General features: G+C 40.3%; 1 protein-coding gene across 6 annotated transcripts in view; it reads left to right on the forward strand.

The window, feature by feature from the left end:
• Window positions 1-14,242, forward strand: part of LOC133610999 (ubiquitin carboxyl-terminal hydrolase 54-like) — a 66,432-nt gene that overhangs the window by 43,271 nt on the left and 8,919 nt on the right. For 5 of the 6 annotated variants that reach the window (XM_061967835.1, XM_061967852.1, XM_061967869.2 and 2 more), the window contains exons 12-16: window positions 5,843-6,007; window positions 6,121-6,243; window positions 6,423-6,912; window positions 12,150-12,241; window positions 12,324-12,488. In XM_061967835.1, the coding sequence (XP_061823819.1) occupies window positions 5,843-6,007; window positions 6,121-6,243; window positions 6,423-6,912; window positions 12,150-12,241; window positions 12,324-12,488 (1,035 nt within the window). The remainder of the gene's footprint in view (window positions 1-5,842; window positions 6,008-6,120; window positions 6,244-6,422; window positions 6,913-12,149; window positions 12,242-12,323; window positions 12,489-14,242) is intronic. The other variant, XM_061967861.2, reaches the window with a different exon arrangement.

The following is a 14,242-nucleotide window of genomic DNA, read 5'->3' on the forward strand; positions in this document are numbered from 1 at the left end:
ATTTATCAATAACTCCACAGTGATGTTTTTGGTGAGTTTACTGAGGAATTTGTGAAACTGAAACAATACAAAAAGAATGCCTTAGTAAGTTAATAATACTAACACAGACACTCGTAAACGTGTTAGCGTATTAGCTAATGCTAACGACGCTAGCTTGATTACATTACGATAGCACGTACAAATATGCACAAAAACACTTTTACAGACATCACACAATGGGACGCTTCAGTAAGTAAGAATTGTTTTAGTTATATTGTAACGTAGAAACGCTATAGACGGTAAGAAGAAGGAACGGCACTTTTACTTCCGGCTGAAAGCACTAAATGAGAGGACACTGCATTTCAATGTCTTTGCGTGTTTAAAAAAAAAAATTGCATTATGGCTGTTGGCGATGAAAAATCTATAAATGTACCACACCGTTTTATAAGCCGCAGGTTTCAAAGCGTAGGAAAAAAGTAGCGGCTTATAGTCCGGAATTCTCTGGAATACTCGTAGAAACGCTGGAGTAATAGTTTCATTAATCAATAACTCCACAGTGACGTTTTTGGTGAGTTTACTGAGGAATTTGTGAAACTGAAACAATACAAAAATAATGCCAGTGTAAGTTAATAATACTAACACAGACACTCGTAAACATGCTAGCGTATTAGCTAATGCTAACGACGGTAGCAAGATTTCATTACGATAGCACGTACAAATATGCACAAAAACACTTTTACAGACATCACACAATGAGACGCTTCAGTAAGTAAGAATTGTTTTAGTTGTATTGTAAAGTAGAAACGCTATGGACGGTAAGAAGACAGAACGGCACTTTTACTTCCGGCTGAAAGCACTAAATGAAAGGACACTGCATTTCAGTGTCTTTGCGTGTTTTAAAAAAAAAAAATTTGCATTATGGCCGTTGGCGATGAAAAATCTATTAATTAACCGCACCGTTTTATAAGCCGCAGGTTTCAAAGCGTAGGAAAAAAGTAGCGGCTTATAGTCCGGAATTCTCTGGAATACTTTGAGAAACGCTGGAGTAATAGTTTCATTAATCAATAACTCCACGGTGAAGTTTTGGTGAATTTACTGAGGAATTTGTGAAACTGAAACAATACAAAAATACTACCGTATCTTTGTAAGTTAATAATACTAACACAGACACTCGTAAACATGTTAGCGTATTAGCTAATGCTAACGACGCTAGCTTGATTACATTACGATAGCACGTACAAATATGCACAAAAACACTTACAGACATCACACAATGGGACGCTTCAGTAAGTAAGAATTGTTTTAGTTATATTGTAAAGTGGAAACGCTATGGACGGTAAGAAGACGGAACGGCACTTTTACTTCCGGCTGAAAGCACTAAATGAGAGGACACTGCATTTCAGTGTCTTTGCGTGTTTAAAAAAAAAAAAACATTTGCATTATGGCCGTTGGCGATGAAAAATCCATTAATGAACCGCACCGTTTTATAAGCCGCAGGTTTCAAAGCGTAGGAAAAAAGTAGCGGCTTATAGTCCGTAATTCTCTGGAATACTCGTAGAAACGCTGGAGTAATAGTTTCATTTATCAATAACTCCACAGTGATGTTTTTGGTGAGTTTACTGAGGAATTTGTGAAACTGAAACAATACAAAAAGAATGCCTTTGTAAGTTAATAATACTAACACAGACACTCGTAAACGTGTTAGCGTATTAGCTAATGCTAACGACGCTAGCTTGATTACATTACGATAGCACGTACAAATATGCACAAAAACACTTTTACAGACATCACACAATGGGACGCTTCAGTAAGTAAGAATTGTTTTAGTTATATTGTAAAGTGGAAACGCTATGGACGGTAAGAAGACGGAACGGCACTTTTACTTCCGGCTGAAAGCACTAAATGAGAGGACACTGCATTTCAATGTCTTTGCGTGTTTAAAAAAAAAAAAATAGCATTATGGCCGTTGGCGATGAAAAATCTATAAATGTACCACACCGTTTTATAAGCCGCAGGTTTCAAACCGTAGGAAAAAAGTAGCGACTTATAGTCCGGAAATCTCTGGAATACTCGTAGAAACGCTGGCGTAATAGTTTCATTAATCAATAACTCCACAGTGACGTTTTTGGTGAGTTTACTGAGGAATTTGTGAAACTGAAACAATACAAAAATAATGCCTTTGTAAGTTAATAATACTAACACAGACACTCGTAAACATGTTAGCGTATTAGCTAATGCTAACGACGGTAGCAAGATTTCATTACGATAGCACGTACAAATATGCACAAAAACACTTTTACAGGCATCACACAATGGGACGCTTCAGTAAGTAAGAATTGTTTTAGTTGTATTGTAAAGTAGAAACACTATGGACGGTAAGAAGACGGAACGGCACTTTTACTTCCGGCTGAAAGCACTAAATGAGAGGACACTGCATTTCAGTGTCTGTGCGTGTTTTTATAAAAAACTATTTGTATTATGGCCGTTGGCGATGAAAAATCCATAAATGAGCCGCATCGTTTTATAAGCCGCAGGTTTCAAAGCGTAGGAAAAAAGTAGCGGCTTATAGTCCGGAATTCTCTGGAATACTCTGAGAAACGCTGGCGTAATAGTTTCATTAATCAATAACTCCACGGTGACGTTTTGGTGAATTTACTGAGGAATTTGTGAAACTGAAACAATACAAAAATACTACCGTACCTTTGTAAGTTAATGATACTAACACAGACACTCGTAAACGTGTTAGCGTATTAACTAATGCTAACGACGCTAGCTTGATTACATTACGATAGCACGTACAAATATGCACAAAAACACTTTTACAGACATCACACAATGGGACGCTTCAGTAAGTGAGAATTGTTTTAGTTATATTGTTAAGTAGAAACGCTATGGACGGTAAGAAGACAAAACGGCACTTTTACTTCCGGCTGAAAGCACTAAATGAGAGGACACTGCATTTCAATGTCTTTGCGTGTTTAAAAAAAAAAAATATTTGCATTATGGCCGTTGGCGATGAAAAATCCATAAATGAACCACACCGTTTTATTAGCCGCAGGTTTCAAACCGTAGGAAAAAAGTAGCGGCTTATAGTCCGGAATTCTCTGGAATACTCGTAGAAACGCTGGAGTAATAGTTTCATTAATCAATAACTCCACAGTGATGTTTTTGGTGAGTTTACTGAGGAATTTGTGAAACTAAAACAATACAAAAATATAGCCTTTGTAAGTTAATAATACTAACACAGACACTCGTAAACGTGTTAGCGTATTAGCTAATGCTAACGACGCTAGCTTGATTACATTACGATAGCACGTACAAATACGCACAAAAACACTTTTACAGACATCACACAATGGGACGCTTCAGTAAGTAAGAATTGTTTTAGTTATATTGTTAAGTAGGAACGATATGGACGGTAAGAAGACAAAACGGCACTTTTACTTCCGGCTGAAAGCATTAAATGAGAGGACACTGCATTTCAATGTCTTTGCGTGTTTAAAAAAAAAAATTGCACTATGGCCGTTGGCGATGAAAAATCTATAAATGTACCACGCTGTTTTATAAGCCGCAGGTTTCAAAGCCGTAGGAAAAAAGTAGCGGCTTATAGTCCGGAATTCTCTGGAATACTCGTAGAAACGCTGGAGTAATAGTTTCATTAATCAATAACTCCACAGTGACGTTTTTGGTGAGTTTACTGAGGAATTTGTGAAACTGAAACTATACAAAAATAATGCCATTGTAAGTTAATAATACTAACACAGACACTCGTAAACATGTTAGCGTATTAGCTAATGCTAACGACGGTAGCAAGATTTCATTACATAGCACGTACAAATATGCACAAAAACACTTTTACAGGCATCACACAATGGGACGCTTCAGTAAGTAAGAATTGTTTTAGTTATATTGTTAAGTAGGAACGATATGGACGGTAAGAAGACAAAACGGCACTTTTACTTCCGGCTGAAAGCACTAAATGAGAGGACACTGCATTTTAGTGTCTGTGCGTGTTTTTATAAAAAAACTATTTGCATTATGGCCGTTGGCGATGAAAAATCCATAAATGAGCCGCACCGTTTTATAAGGCGCAGGTTTCAAAGCGTAGGAAAAAAGTCGCGGCTTATAGTCCGGAATTCTCTGGAATACTCTGAGAAACGCTGGAGTTATAGTTTCATTAATAAATAACTCCACGGTGACGTTTTGGTGAATTTACTGAGGAATTTGTGAAACTGAAACAATACAAAAATATTACCGTATCTTTGTAAGTTAATGATACTAACACAGACACTCGTAAACGTGTTAGCATATTAGCTAATGCTAACAACGCTAGCTTGATTACATTACGATAGCACGTACAAATATGCACAAAACCACTTTTACAGACATCACATAATGGGACGCTTCAGTAAGTAAGAATTGTTTTAGTTATATTGTTAAGTAGAAACGCTATGGACGGTAAGAAGACAAAACGGCACTTTTACTTCCGGCTGAAAGCACTAAATGAGAGGACACTGCATTTCAATGTCTTTGCGTGTTTAAAAAAAAAAAATTGCATTATGGCCGTTGGCGATGAAAAATCCATAAATGTACCACATTGTTTTATAAGCCGCAGGTTTCAAAGCGTAGGAAAAAAGTAGCGGCTTATAGTCCGGAATTCTCTGCAATACTCGGAGAAATGCTGGAGTAATAGTTTCATTAATCAATAACTCCACAGTGACGTTTTTGGTGAGTTTACTGAGGAATTTGTGAAACTGAAACAATACAAAAAGAATGCCATTGTAAGTTAATAATACTAACATAGACACTCGTAAACGTGTTAGCGTATTAGCTAATGCTAACGACGCTAGCTTGATTACATTAAAATAGCACGTACAAATAAGCACAAAAACACTTTTACAGACATCACACAATGGGACGCTTCAGTAAGTAAGAATTGTTTTAGTTGTATTGTAAAGTAGAAACGCTATGGACGGTAAGAAGACGGAACGGCACTTTTACTTCCGGCTGAAAGCACTAAATGAGAGGACACTGCATTTCAGTGTCTGTGCGTGTTTTAAAAAAAAAAATTTGCATTATGGCCGTTGGCGATGAAAAATCCATAAATGTACCACACCGTTTTATTAGCCGCAGGTTTCAAAGCGTAGGAAAAAAGTAGCGGCTTATAGTCCGGAATTCTCTGGAATACTCGTAGAAACGCTGGAGTAATAGTTTCATTAATCAATAACTCCACAGTGACGTTTTTGGTGAGTTTACTGAGGAATTTGTGAAACTGAAACAATACAAAAATAATGCCATTGTAAGTTAATAATACTAACACAGACACTCGTAAACATGTTAGCGTATTAGCTAATGCTAACGACGGTAGCAAGATTTCATTACGATAGCACGTACAAATATGCACAAAAACACTTTTACAGACATCACACAATGGGACGCTTCAGTAAGTAAGAATTGTTTTAGTTATATTGTAAAGTAGAAACGCTATAGACGATAAGAAGACGGACTGGCACTTTTACTTCCGGCTGAAAGCATTAAATGAGAGGACACTGCATTTCAATGTCTTTGCGTGTTTAAAAAAAAAAATTGCACTATGGCCGTTGGCGATGAAAAATCTATAAATGTACCACAACGTTTTATAAGCCGCAGGTTTCAAAGCGCAGGAAAAAAAGTAGCGGCTTATAGTCCGGAATTTACGGTACTTGTAGTACTGTAGTAGTGGTAGTACTTGTAGTGCTATAGCTAGCCACTTGGAAGTGTTTGTTGTCGTGACTGTAGTAGTACTCGTGGTGTAGTATTAGTGGCGTGTACTTGTGTGTACTCCCACACACTCCCTCACTAACCCCGCCCCCCCCCTTCCCAGGCCGCGAGCCGTCAATCTCAAGCGACACTCGCACCGACTCTTCGACGGAGAGCACCTCGTCCCGGCAGCCCCCCCGCTGGCAGCATGACTCCCAGGCCTCCGCCGTCCGCCGGCCACACCCCGACGGGCCGCGCCACGCCTCGCTCTGCAGCCTGGACGCCGTAGGTGGGTGTCGGCCCCGCCCCCTCTCCCTGATCGCCACCATGCTCATCGCCTCATTCGTCACGCTGGGGTTCTAACTTATGGTTTGTTATTTGAAACACGCTTGTGTCGCCAAGGCAACGTGACGGACGGCGCTCCGCGGAAGGGAGGCGGGGCCAGGGACAAGAGGCGGAGCTCGAGCCGCCTCCGGCAATCTAAAGCCGACCAGGGAGCCTCGTCAGCCGGTTACCACAGTGAGGGTAGGCGGAGCTAAGCCCCGTGCGGGCGACGGCAGGTTTTGCTGCTGCCAGAAAAGTAGGCGTGGACTAGTCTGTGTGGACGTCATCCGCCATGTTGGATCATGTGACATCATCTCTCATCCCGCTGTTTGTGTTGCCAATTGTCTGAAGTGGCCTTCTCTTTCTCCTCCCTCCTCCAGGGGAGACGCTAAAGGAGCAGCAGGTTCCTCGCCAAGCCCCCCGGTCTTCTTCAGGCAACCTCCTGCGCGACTTCAAGGAGACCATGAGCAGCATCCTCCACAGCCGGCCCCTCTCCTCCTCCTCCACGGCCTCCCTGCCGGCCGCCGCCATCGCCTCCGAATCCAAATCCGCTTCGTCGGGCAGGCCCCGGCCGGCGTGGAGGCCCCGCAGGGAGGCGCTGAACATCGACAGCATCTTCGCCAGGGAGAGGAGGAGCAGGCAGGCCGGCTACAGCCCGCTAGGGAGAGGTCTCGCCTCGGAGGACGGCGGCGGCGCCGCTTCGACGACCAATCGTGGGGCGGCGTCCGTCTCCTCCTGGACTCTCCCGGCAGGGGGCGGTAGAGAGCAGGCCCCGCCTCCCAGGCTCATCCAGAGGATGGAGAGCGGCTACGAGAGCAGCGAGAGGAACAGCGGCAGTCCCACCAGCCTGGATCTCAGCCTGGGAGAAAGGTCAGATCATTGCGCAATAGTCCGGCCAACTTGATAGTTGATACTAGAGATTAGGAGTGTGGGAAAAAATCGATTCCAATTCAAATCGCCATTCTCACGTTGTATGATTCAGTATCGATTCTCATTTTTCAAAAATCGATTTTCTTTTTTTATTTATTTATTTTTATTTATTTATATATTTTTTAATTAATCAATCCAACATATAACAATGCAATCCAATTCCAAAACCAAACCCGACCCAGCAACACTCAGAACTGCAATAAACAGAGCAATTGAGAGGAGACACAAACACGACCAGTGTTGGGTTAGTTACTGAAAACCAGTAACTAGTTACAGTTACTAGTTACTTTATTTCAAAAGTAACTCAGTTACTAACTCAGTTACTTACACCAAAAAGTAATGCGTTACTGTGAAAAGTAACTATTTAGTTACTTCTTCTACTTTTTGTTTTTAAAGCTCCCATTAATGCCCTTTTAGCCTTCATTTCAGTACTGTTATTGCACTGGAGACTAATACAATCTGTTGATCAACTTGACATGCATTTGCATCACTGAACTCTGCTAAGCAATGTGCTCTACATACAGCACACAAAGACAAAGATATGTTTCAAAGGGCCAATTTATTTCAGGCCAGAACAAATTGACAAAACTATTTTAAATAGCTGCAACATAACATACATAAGTAACAAACAGCATAATAACACTAACACTAACCACGTTAAACCCAGATTCCGAACTAACAAAGGTCTTAACTCATTCTCTTTCTATGCCACTTCAATATGGAATGCACTCCCAACAGGTGTAAAATAAAGGGCATCTCTATCCTCCTTCAAAACCGCACTAAAAGAACACCTCCAGGCAACTACAACCCTAAACTAACACCCTCCCTTCCACATAATACCTCTTCGGATTGTAAATAATCAAATGTAGACATTTTTTCTTATACTTTCTGATCTCTCTCTCTGTGTCCACTACTTGCTGTACATATCCTACCAAGTCAGTCCTACACTGTTTCAATGTCCATTTCTCTGATGATGCAATTGATGACTGAAGTGTTGATACCAACCAAACCTAATCCCCCCACCCCTTCCTCCATATCCCACACCCCGGATTGTAAATAATTCAATGTATATACCCTGATGATTATCTTGTGTGATGACTGTATTATGATGTTAGTATATATTTGATAGTATATATCTGTATCATGAATCAGTGGACCCCGACTTAAACAAGTTGAAAAACTTATTGGGGTGTTACCATTTAGTGGTCAATTGTACAGAATATGTACTGTACTGTGCAATCTACTAATAAAAGTTTCAAATAATCAATCAATCAACAATATAGCTGTAAAGCTGGCTTCACCTAAGGAAGGCACACGTGACATACACAGACCCTAACCAGGCAGATTTGAATTGTTGTTTTGGGCAGGAGACGGGATCTTTGATCCAAGACACAACTTACATTTAACTAAAATGTTATTTTCTTTGTGCTCGACAAAAGAAAAGAAGGGAGAATATCTCATACTTGCCTCTCCCTGGGACAACCATTCTCCCAAATTTCTCCCGATTTCCAGCCGGACTTAAGGCACGCCCCCTCCAGGTCCGTGCGGACCTGAGTGGGGACAGCCTGTCGTCACGTCCGCTTGGCCAACCAAAAAGTAACCACAGAACACTATACCGTATAGTCGTAATAGTGTTCTGTGATTACTTTTTTGTTGGCCAACGGTTTACTTTGTATTGTGCACCCCCCTCCCCTCCCCTCCCCTCCCCTCACCCAGACACACACACACACAGAGAGCGCAGAGGAAGAATCAGAAGCATGTCATTGCTTCGCTGCCATAAAACACGATCAGATCCTCAGTTTCTAGCCGATACTACATAAAAAATAACGTAAAATAACGCAGTAACGCATCATGTAGTAACGGTAACTAAGTTACTGAATATAAAAAATAACGCGTTAGATTACTAGTTACCGCCGAAACTAACGGCGTTACAGTAACGCGTTACTTTGTAACGCGTTAGTCCCAACACTGAACACGACACATAACAAACCAAAAGTAGTGAAACAAAAATGAATATCATCAACAACAGTATCAATATTAGTTACAATTTCAACATAGCAGTGATTAAAAATCCCTCATTGACATTATCATTAGACATTTATAAAATAAAATAAAAAGAACAATAGTGTCACAGTGGCTTACACTTGCATCGCATCTCATAAGCTTGACAACACACTGTGTCCAATATTTTCACAAAGATAAAATAAGTCATATTTTTGGTTCATTTAATAGTTGAAACAAATTTACATTATTGCAATCAGTTGATAAAACATTGTCCTTTACAATTATAAAAGCTTTTTACAATAATCTACTACTCTGCTTGCATGTCAGCAGACTGGGGTAGATCCTGCTGAAATCCTATGTATTGAATGAATAGAGAATCGTTTTGAATCGGAAAAATATCGTTTTTGAATCGGAAAAAATCTATTTATAATCGAATCGTGACACCAAGAATCGATATTGAATCGAATTGTGGGACACCCAAAGATTCGCAGCCCTACTAGAGATGTCCGATAATGGCTTTTTTGCCGATATCCGATATTGTCCAACTCTTAATTACCGATACCGATATCAACCGATACCGATATATACAGTCGTGGAATTAACACATTATTATGCCTAATTCTGTTGTGATGCCCCGCTGGATGCATTAAACAATGTAACTTTACCATGAATTGATTAAAGAACTTGAAAAACTTATTCGGGTGTTACCATTTAGTGGTCAATTGTACGTAATATGTACTGTACTGTGCAATCTACTAATACAAGTTTCAATCAATCAATCAATCAAAAACAAGGTTTTCCAAAATAAGAGAACAACTTCAACTCCAGTTATGGAAAAAAGTGCCAACATGGCACTGCCATATTTATTATTGAAGTCACAAAGTGCATTATTTTTTTTAACATGCCTCAAAACAGCAGCTTGGAATTTGGGACATGCTCTCCCTGAGATAATCCTGATACCCACTACAACTATGGGAAATACTACACTTTGACTTTCACAAAGTGCATTGTTTTTTTATTTTTTTTAAACATGCCTCAAAACAACAGCTACAAAAACAATGAAGGCACACAGCTTCAGTCCAGAGTATACTAGAGCATACTTGCCAACCTTGAGACCTCCGAATTCGGGAAATGTAGGGGGGGGGTTTGGTGGTAGCGGGGGGTGTATATTGTAGCGTCCCGGAAGAGTTAGTGGGTATTTGTTCTGTTGTCTTTATGTTGTGTTACGGTGCGGATGTTCTCCCGAAATGTGTTTGTCATTCTTGTTTGGTGTGGGTTCACAGTGTGGCGCATATTTGTAACAGTGTTAAAGTTGTTTATACGGCCACCCTCAGTGTGACCTGTATGGCTGTTGATCAAGTATGCATGGCATTCACTTATGTGTGTGTAAAAGCCGCATATGTTTTATGACTGGGCCGGCACGCTGTTTGTATGGAGGAAAAGAGGTCGTGACGACAGGTTGTAGAGGACGCTAAAGGCAGTGCCTTTAAGGCACGCCCCCAATATTGTTGTCCGGGTGGAAGTTGGGAGAAATTCGGGAGAATGGTTGCCCCGGGAGATTTTCGGGAGGATATGTACCGCTCCATACAGCGGTGTTTTAAAAAGTCATTAACTTTACTTTTTGAAACCGATACCGATAATTTCCGATATTACATTTTAAAGCATTTATCAGCCGATAATATCGGCAGGCCGATATTATCGGACATCTCCAGTTGATACTGTTACCTGATTGGCTGTTAGCGTGTCACTCCCACTCATTACTGATCACCTGTGTTGCTCGGTTACCAGAGAACGAGAGCCTTTGTTCATGCAACCAACCTTGCTTCCATACTTCCTCTTTCTTCTCACCAAGAAGAAATACAACTATTTATTGGACACATTTTTTATTGCTATGGATTACGTGTCTATCGCGATATATATTGATATCGTTTTATCGCCCAAGTAACATTGCTGATGTTTTGTCAATCTTTTTTATTAGGGATGTCCGATAATATTGGACTGCCGATAAATGTTTTAAAATGTAATATCGGAAATTATCGGTATCGGTTTCAAAATTATCGGTGTCGGTTTCAACAAGTAAAATGTATGACTTTTTTTTAAAAACGCCGCTGTGTACACGGACGTAGGGAGAAGTACAGAGCGCCATTAGGCTTTAAAAGCACTTCTTTTGCGTACCGGCCCAGTCACATAATATCTATGGCTTTACACACACATAAGTGAATGCAAGGCATACTTGGTCAACAGTAGGGCTGCAACAACTAATCGATTAAATCGATTAAAATCGATTATAAAAATAGTTGGCGATTAATTTAGTCATTGATTCATTGGATCTATGCTATGCGCATGCACAGAGGTTACTTTTTTTTTTTAATAAACCTTTATTTATAAACTGCAACATTTACAAACAGCTGAGAAACAATAATCAAAATAAGTATGGTGCCAGTATGCTGTTTTTTTCCAATAAAATACTGGAAAGGATAGAAATGTAGTTTGTCTCTTTTACCCGATTATTAATCGAAGTAATAATCGACAGATTAATCGATTATCAAATTAGTTGTTAGTTGCAGCCCTAGTCAACAGCCACACTGAGGGTGGCCGTATAAACAACTTTAACACTGTTACAAATATGCGCCCCACTGTGAACCCACACCAAACAAGAATGACAAACACATTTCGGGAGAACATCCGCACCGTAACACAACATAAACACAACAGAACAAATACCCAGAACCCCTTGCAGCACTAACTCTTCCGGGACGCTACAATATACACCCCACGCTACCCCATCCCCCCCAACCCCGCCCACCTCAACCTCCTCATGCTCTCTCAGGGAGAGCATGTCCCAAATTCCAAGCTGCTGTTTTGAGGCATGTTAAAAAAAAATAATGCACTTTGTGACTTCAATAATAAATATGACAGTGCCATGTTGGCATTTTTTTCCCCATAACTTGAGTTGATTTATTTTGGAAAACCTTGTTACATTGTTTAATGCATCCAGCGGGGCATCACAACAAAATTAGGCATAATAATGTGTTAATTCCACGACTGTATATATATTGGTATCGGTTGATATCGGAATCGGTAATTAAGAGTTGGACAATATCGGATATCGGCAGAAAAGCCATTATCGGACATCTCTATTTTATATTCATTATTATCTGTCCGCCCTCCAGGAAGTGTGCGGCGAAGACGTCGCCCTCTTCAGGACCGCCATGGAAGAACACGCGGCCCAAGGACCTCAGCTCCGCCTCCAGGGCGAGCCCGGGTAGGACTTTGACTTTATGTCGGCGGGGCCGATTGCGTCCCTGCTGACGAGCGCGCGCCATGTTCCCAACGTGTGTGAACAGCGCCCCCCGTGGGCCGCAGCGAGCTGGACCAGCTGCAGGAGGAGGTGCTGAGGAGGGCGCGGGAGGAGGAGCGGCAGCGGCAGCAGGAGAAAGACAGGGAGGCGGCGCTCGGCTTCAACCCTCGACCCAGCAAGTACCTGGACCTGGATCAGCTGCAGATCCAAGGTACACACACACACACACACACACACACACACACACACACACACACACACACACACACACACACACACACACACACACACACACACACACACACACACACACACACACACACACACACACACACGCACACACACACACTTCTCCCTACTCAGTCTTACAATGTTTATCAATTTAAGACCAGACAATAACTCCCCACAAAGGTGTGTGTGTGTTCTTGTATTTCTACCCTTCTTGAGACATCAACAAGGAAAAGTAGCTTCCATATGAGGAGGTGTGAACAAGTGATGACATAAATCATGGTCCCAATATGGAAAACCATTGCATCTAGTAGAGAATGTCTCATTTGCACCCATCCATCCATCCATCTATTTTCTACCGCTTGTCCCTTTTGGGGTCGCGGGGGGTCGCTGGAGCCTATCTCAGCTACAATCGGGCGGAAGGCGGGGTACACCCTGGACAAGTCGCCACCTCATCACAGTCATTTGCACCCCTGGTGGTGAAATCTATCAAAATGAGGGTGGTCCCAAAAAGGAGGGATTTTTCAAATTGACTGTGTGTCGGTTTTAAAAGTGCTCACCCTCTGGTCAACATATGAAATAACAAGTGTGTGTAAACATTTGAAGTGCTCCCCCTCTGGTCAACATATGTAATAACAAGTGTGTGTAAGAATTTGAAATGCGCCCCTTTTGGCCGAAATGTATTAAAAATAAATAAATGAAAATATGTACCGTATTTTTCGGACTATTAGTCGCAGTTTTTTTCATAGTTTGGCCGGGCTCCAGTGTGATTTATATATGTTTTTTTCCTTCTTTATTATGCATTTTCGGCAGGTGCGACTTATTCTCCGAAAAATACAGTATATAGAGACATACTGTAATAACTTGAAATTAATAATGAAGATAAAAAAACAATTACAAAAAAAAAAATTATGAATTTTTTTTACTAAAAGCAGTCTTTTTCTCACATTGTCGGCTTTTTTCTTGTAAAATTGGGCACAATTTCTCATATTCTTTCTGTTTCTGTAATATCGCAATATTTTCTCGTCAAAGTATTACTTTTTATGTAAAATTATTACTTTTTTTATGTAAAATTATTACTTTTTAATGCAAAATGGTGACATTTGTCATATAAAATTCTGTCTTTTATCACAATTTTGCCAATTTTTGTTGTTGTTCTTTTAAAATGGTGACATTTTTTGAGTAAAATTATGATTTTTGTCCTAATTTTGCCAAGTAAAATTCTGATGATTATTATATTACCAAAATTGTAGGTTTGCTTATTAAATTGTGACTTTTGTCGAGTAAAATTACGACTCTTTTTCATAAAATTGCCAACATTTTAAGCTTTTCTTGTAAAATTGCGACTGTTGTTGAGTAAAATTCCAACTTTTATCATAATATTGCACAAATGTTCAGTTTTTCTCGTCAAATTTTGACTTGCGTTGAGTAAAATTATGACTTTTATTATAATGCTGCCAAAATTCCAAGTTTTTCTTGTGAAATTGTGACCTTTTTCTTGTGAAATTCCCACTCATTTTTCACAACAATATTTTTTTTATATTTGCATAGTTTGTATATATTATTAATGTTGTAAATATAAATCTTTATATATCTAGAAAGGGTGGTCCTAAAGAGGTAGGCATTTTTCTCAGGTCTCAAGAAGGTAACAAATACAAGACTGTGTGTGTGTGTGTGTGTGTGTGTGTGTGTGTGTGTGTGTGTGTGTGTGTGTGTGTGTGTGTGTGTCAGCAAATG

Source organism: Nerophis lumbriciformis, linkage group LG02 (genome assembly GCF_033978685.3).
Source record: "Nerophis lumbriciformis linkage group LG02, RoL_Nlum_v2.1, whole genome shotgun sequence".
NCBI lineage: Eukaryota > Metazoa > Chordata > Actinopteri > Syngnathiformes > Syngnathidae > Nerophis > Nerophis lumbriciformis.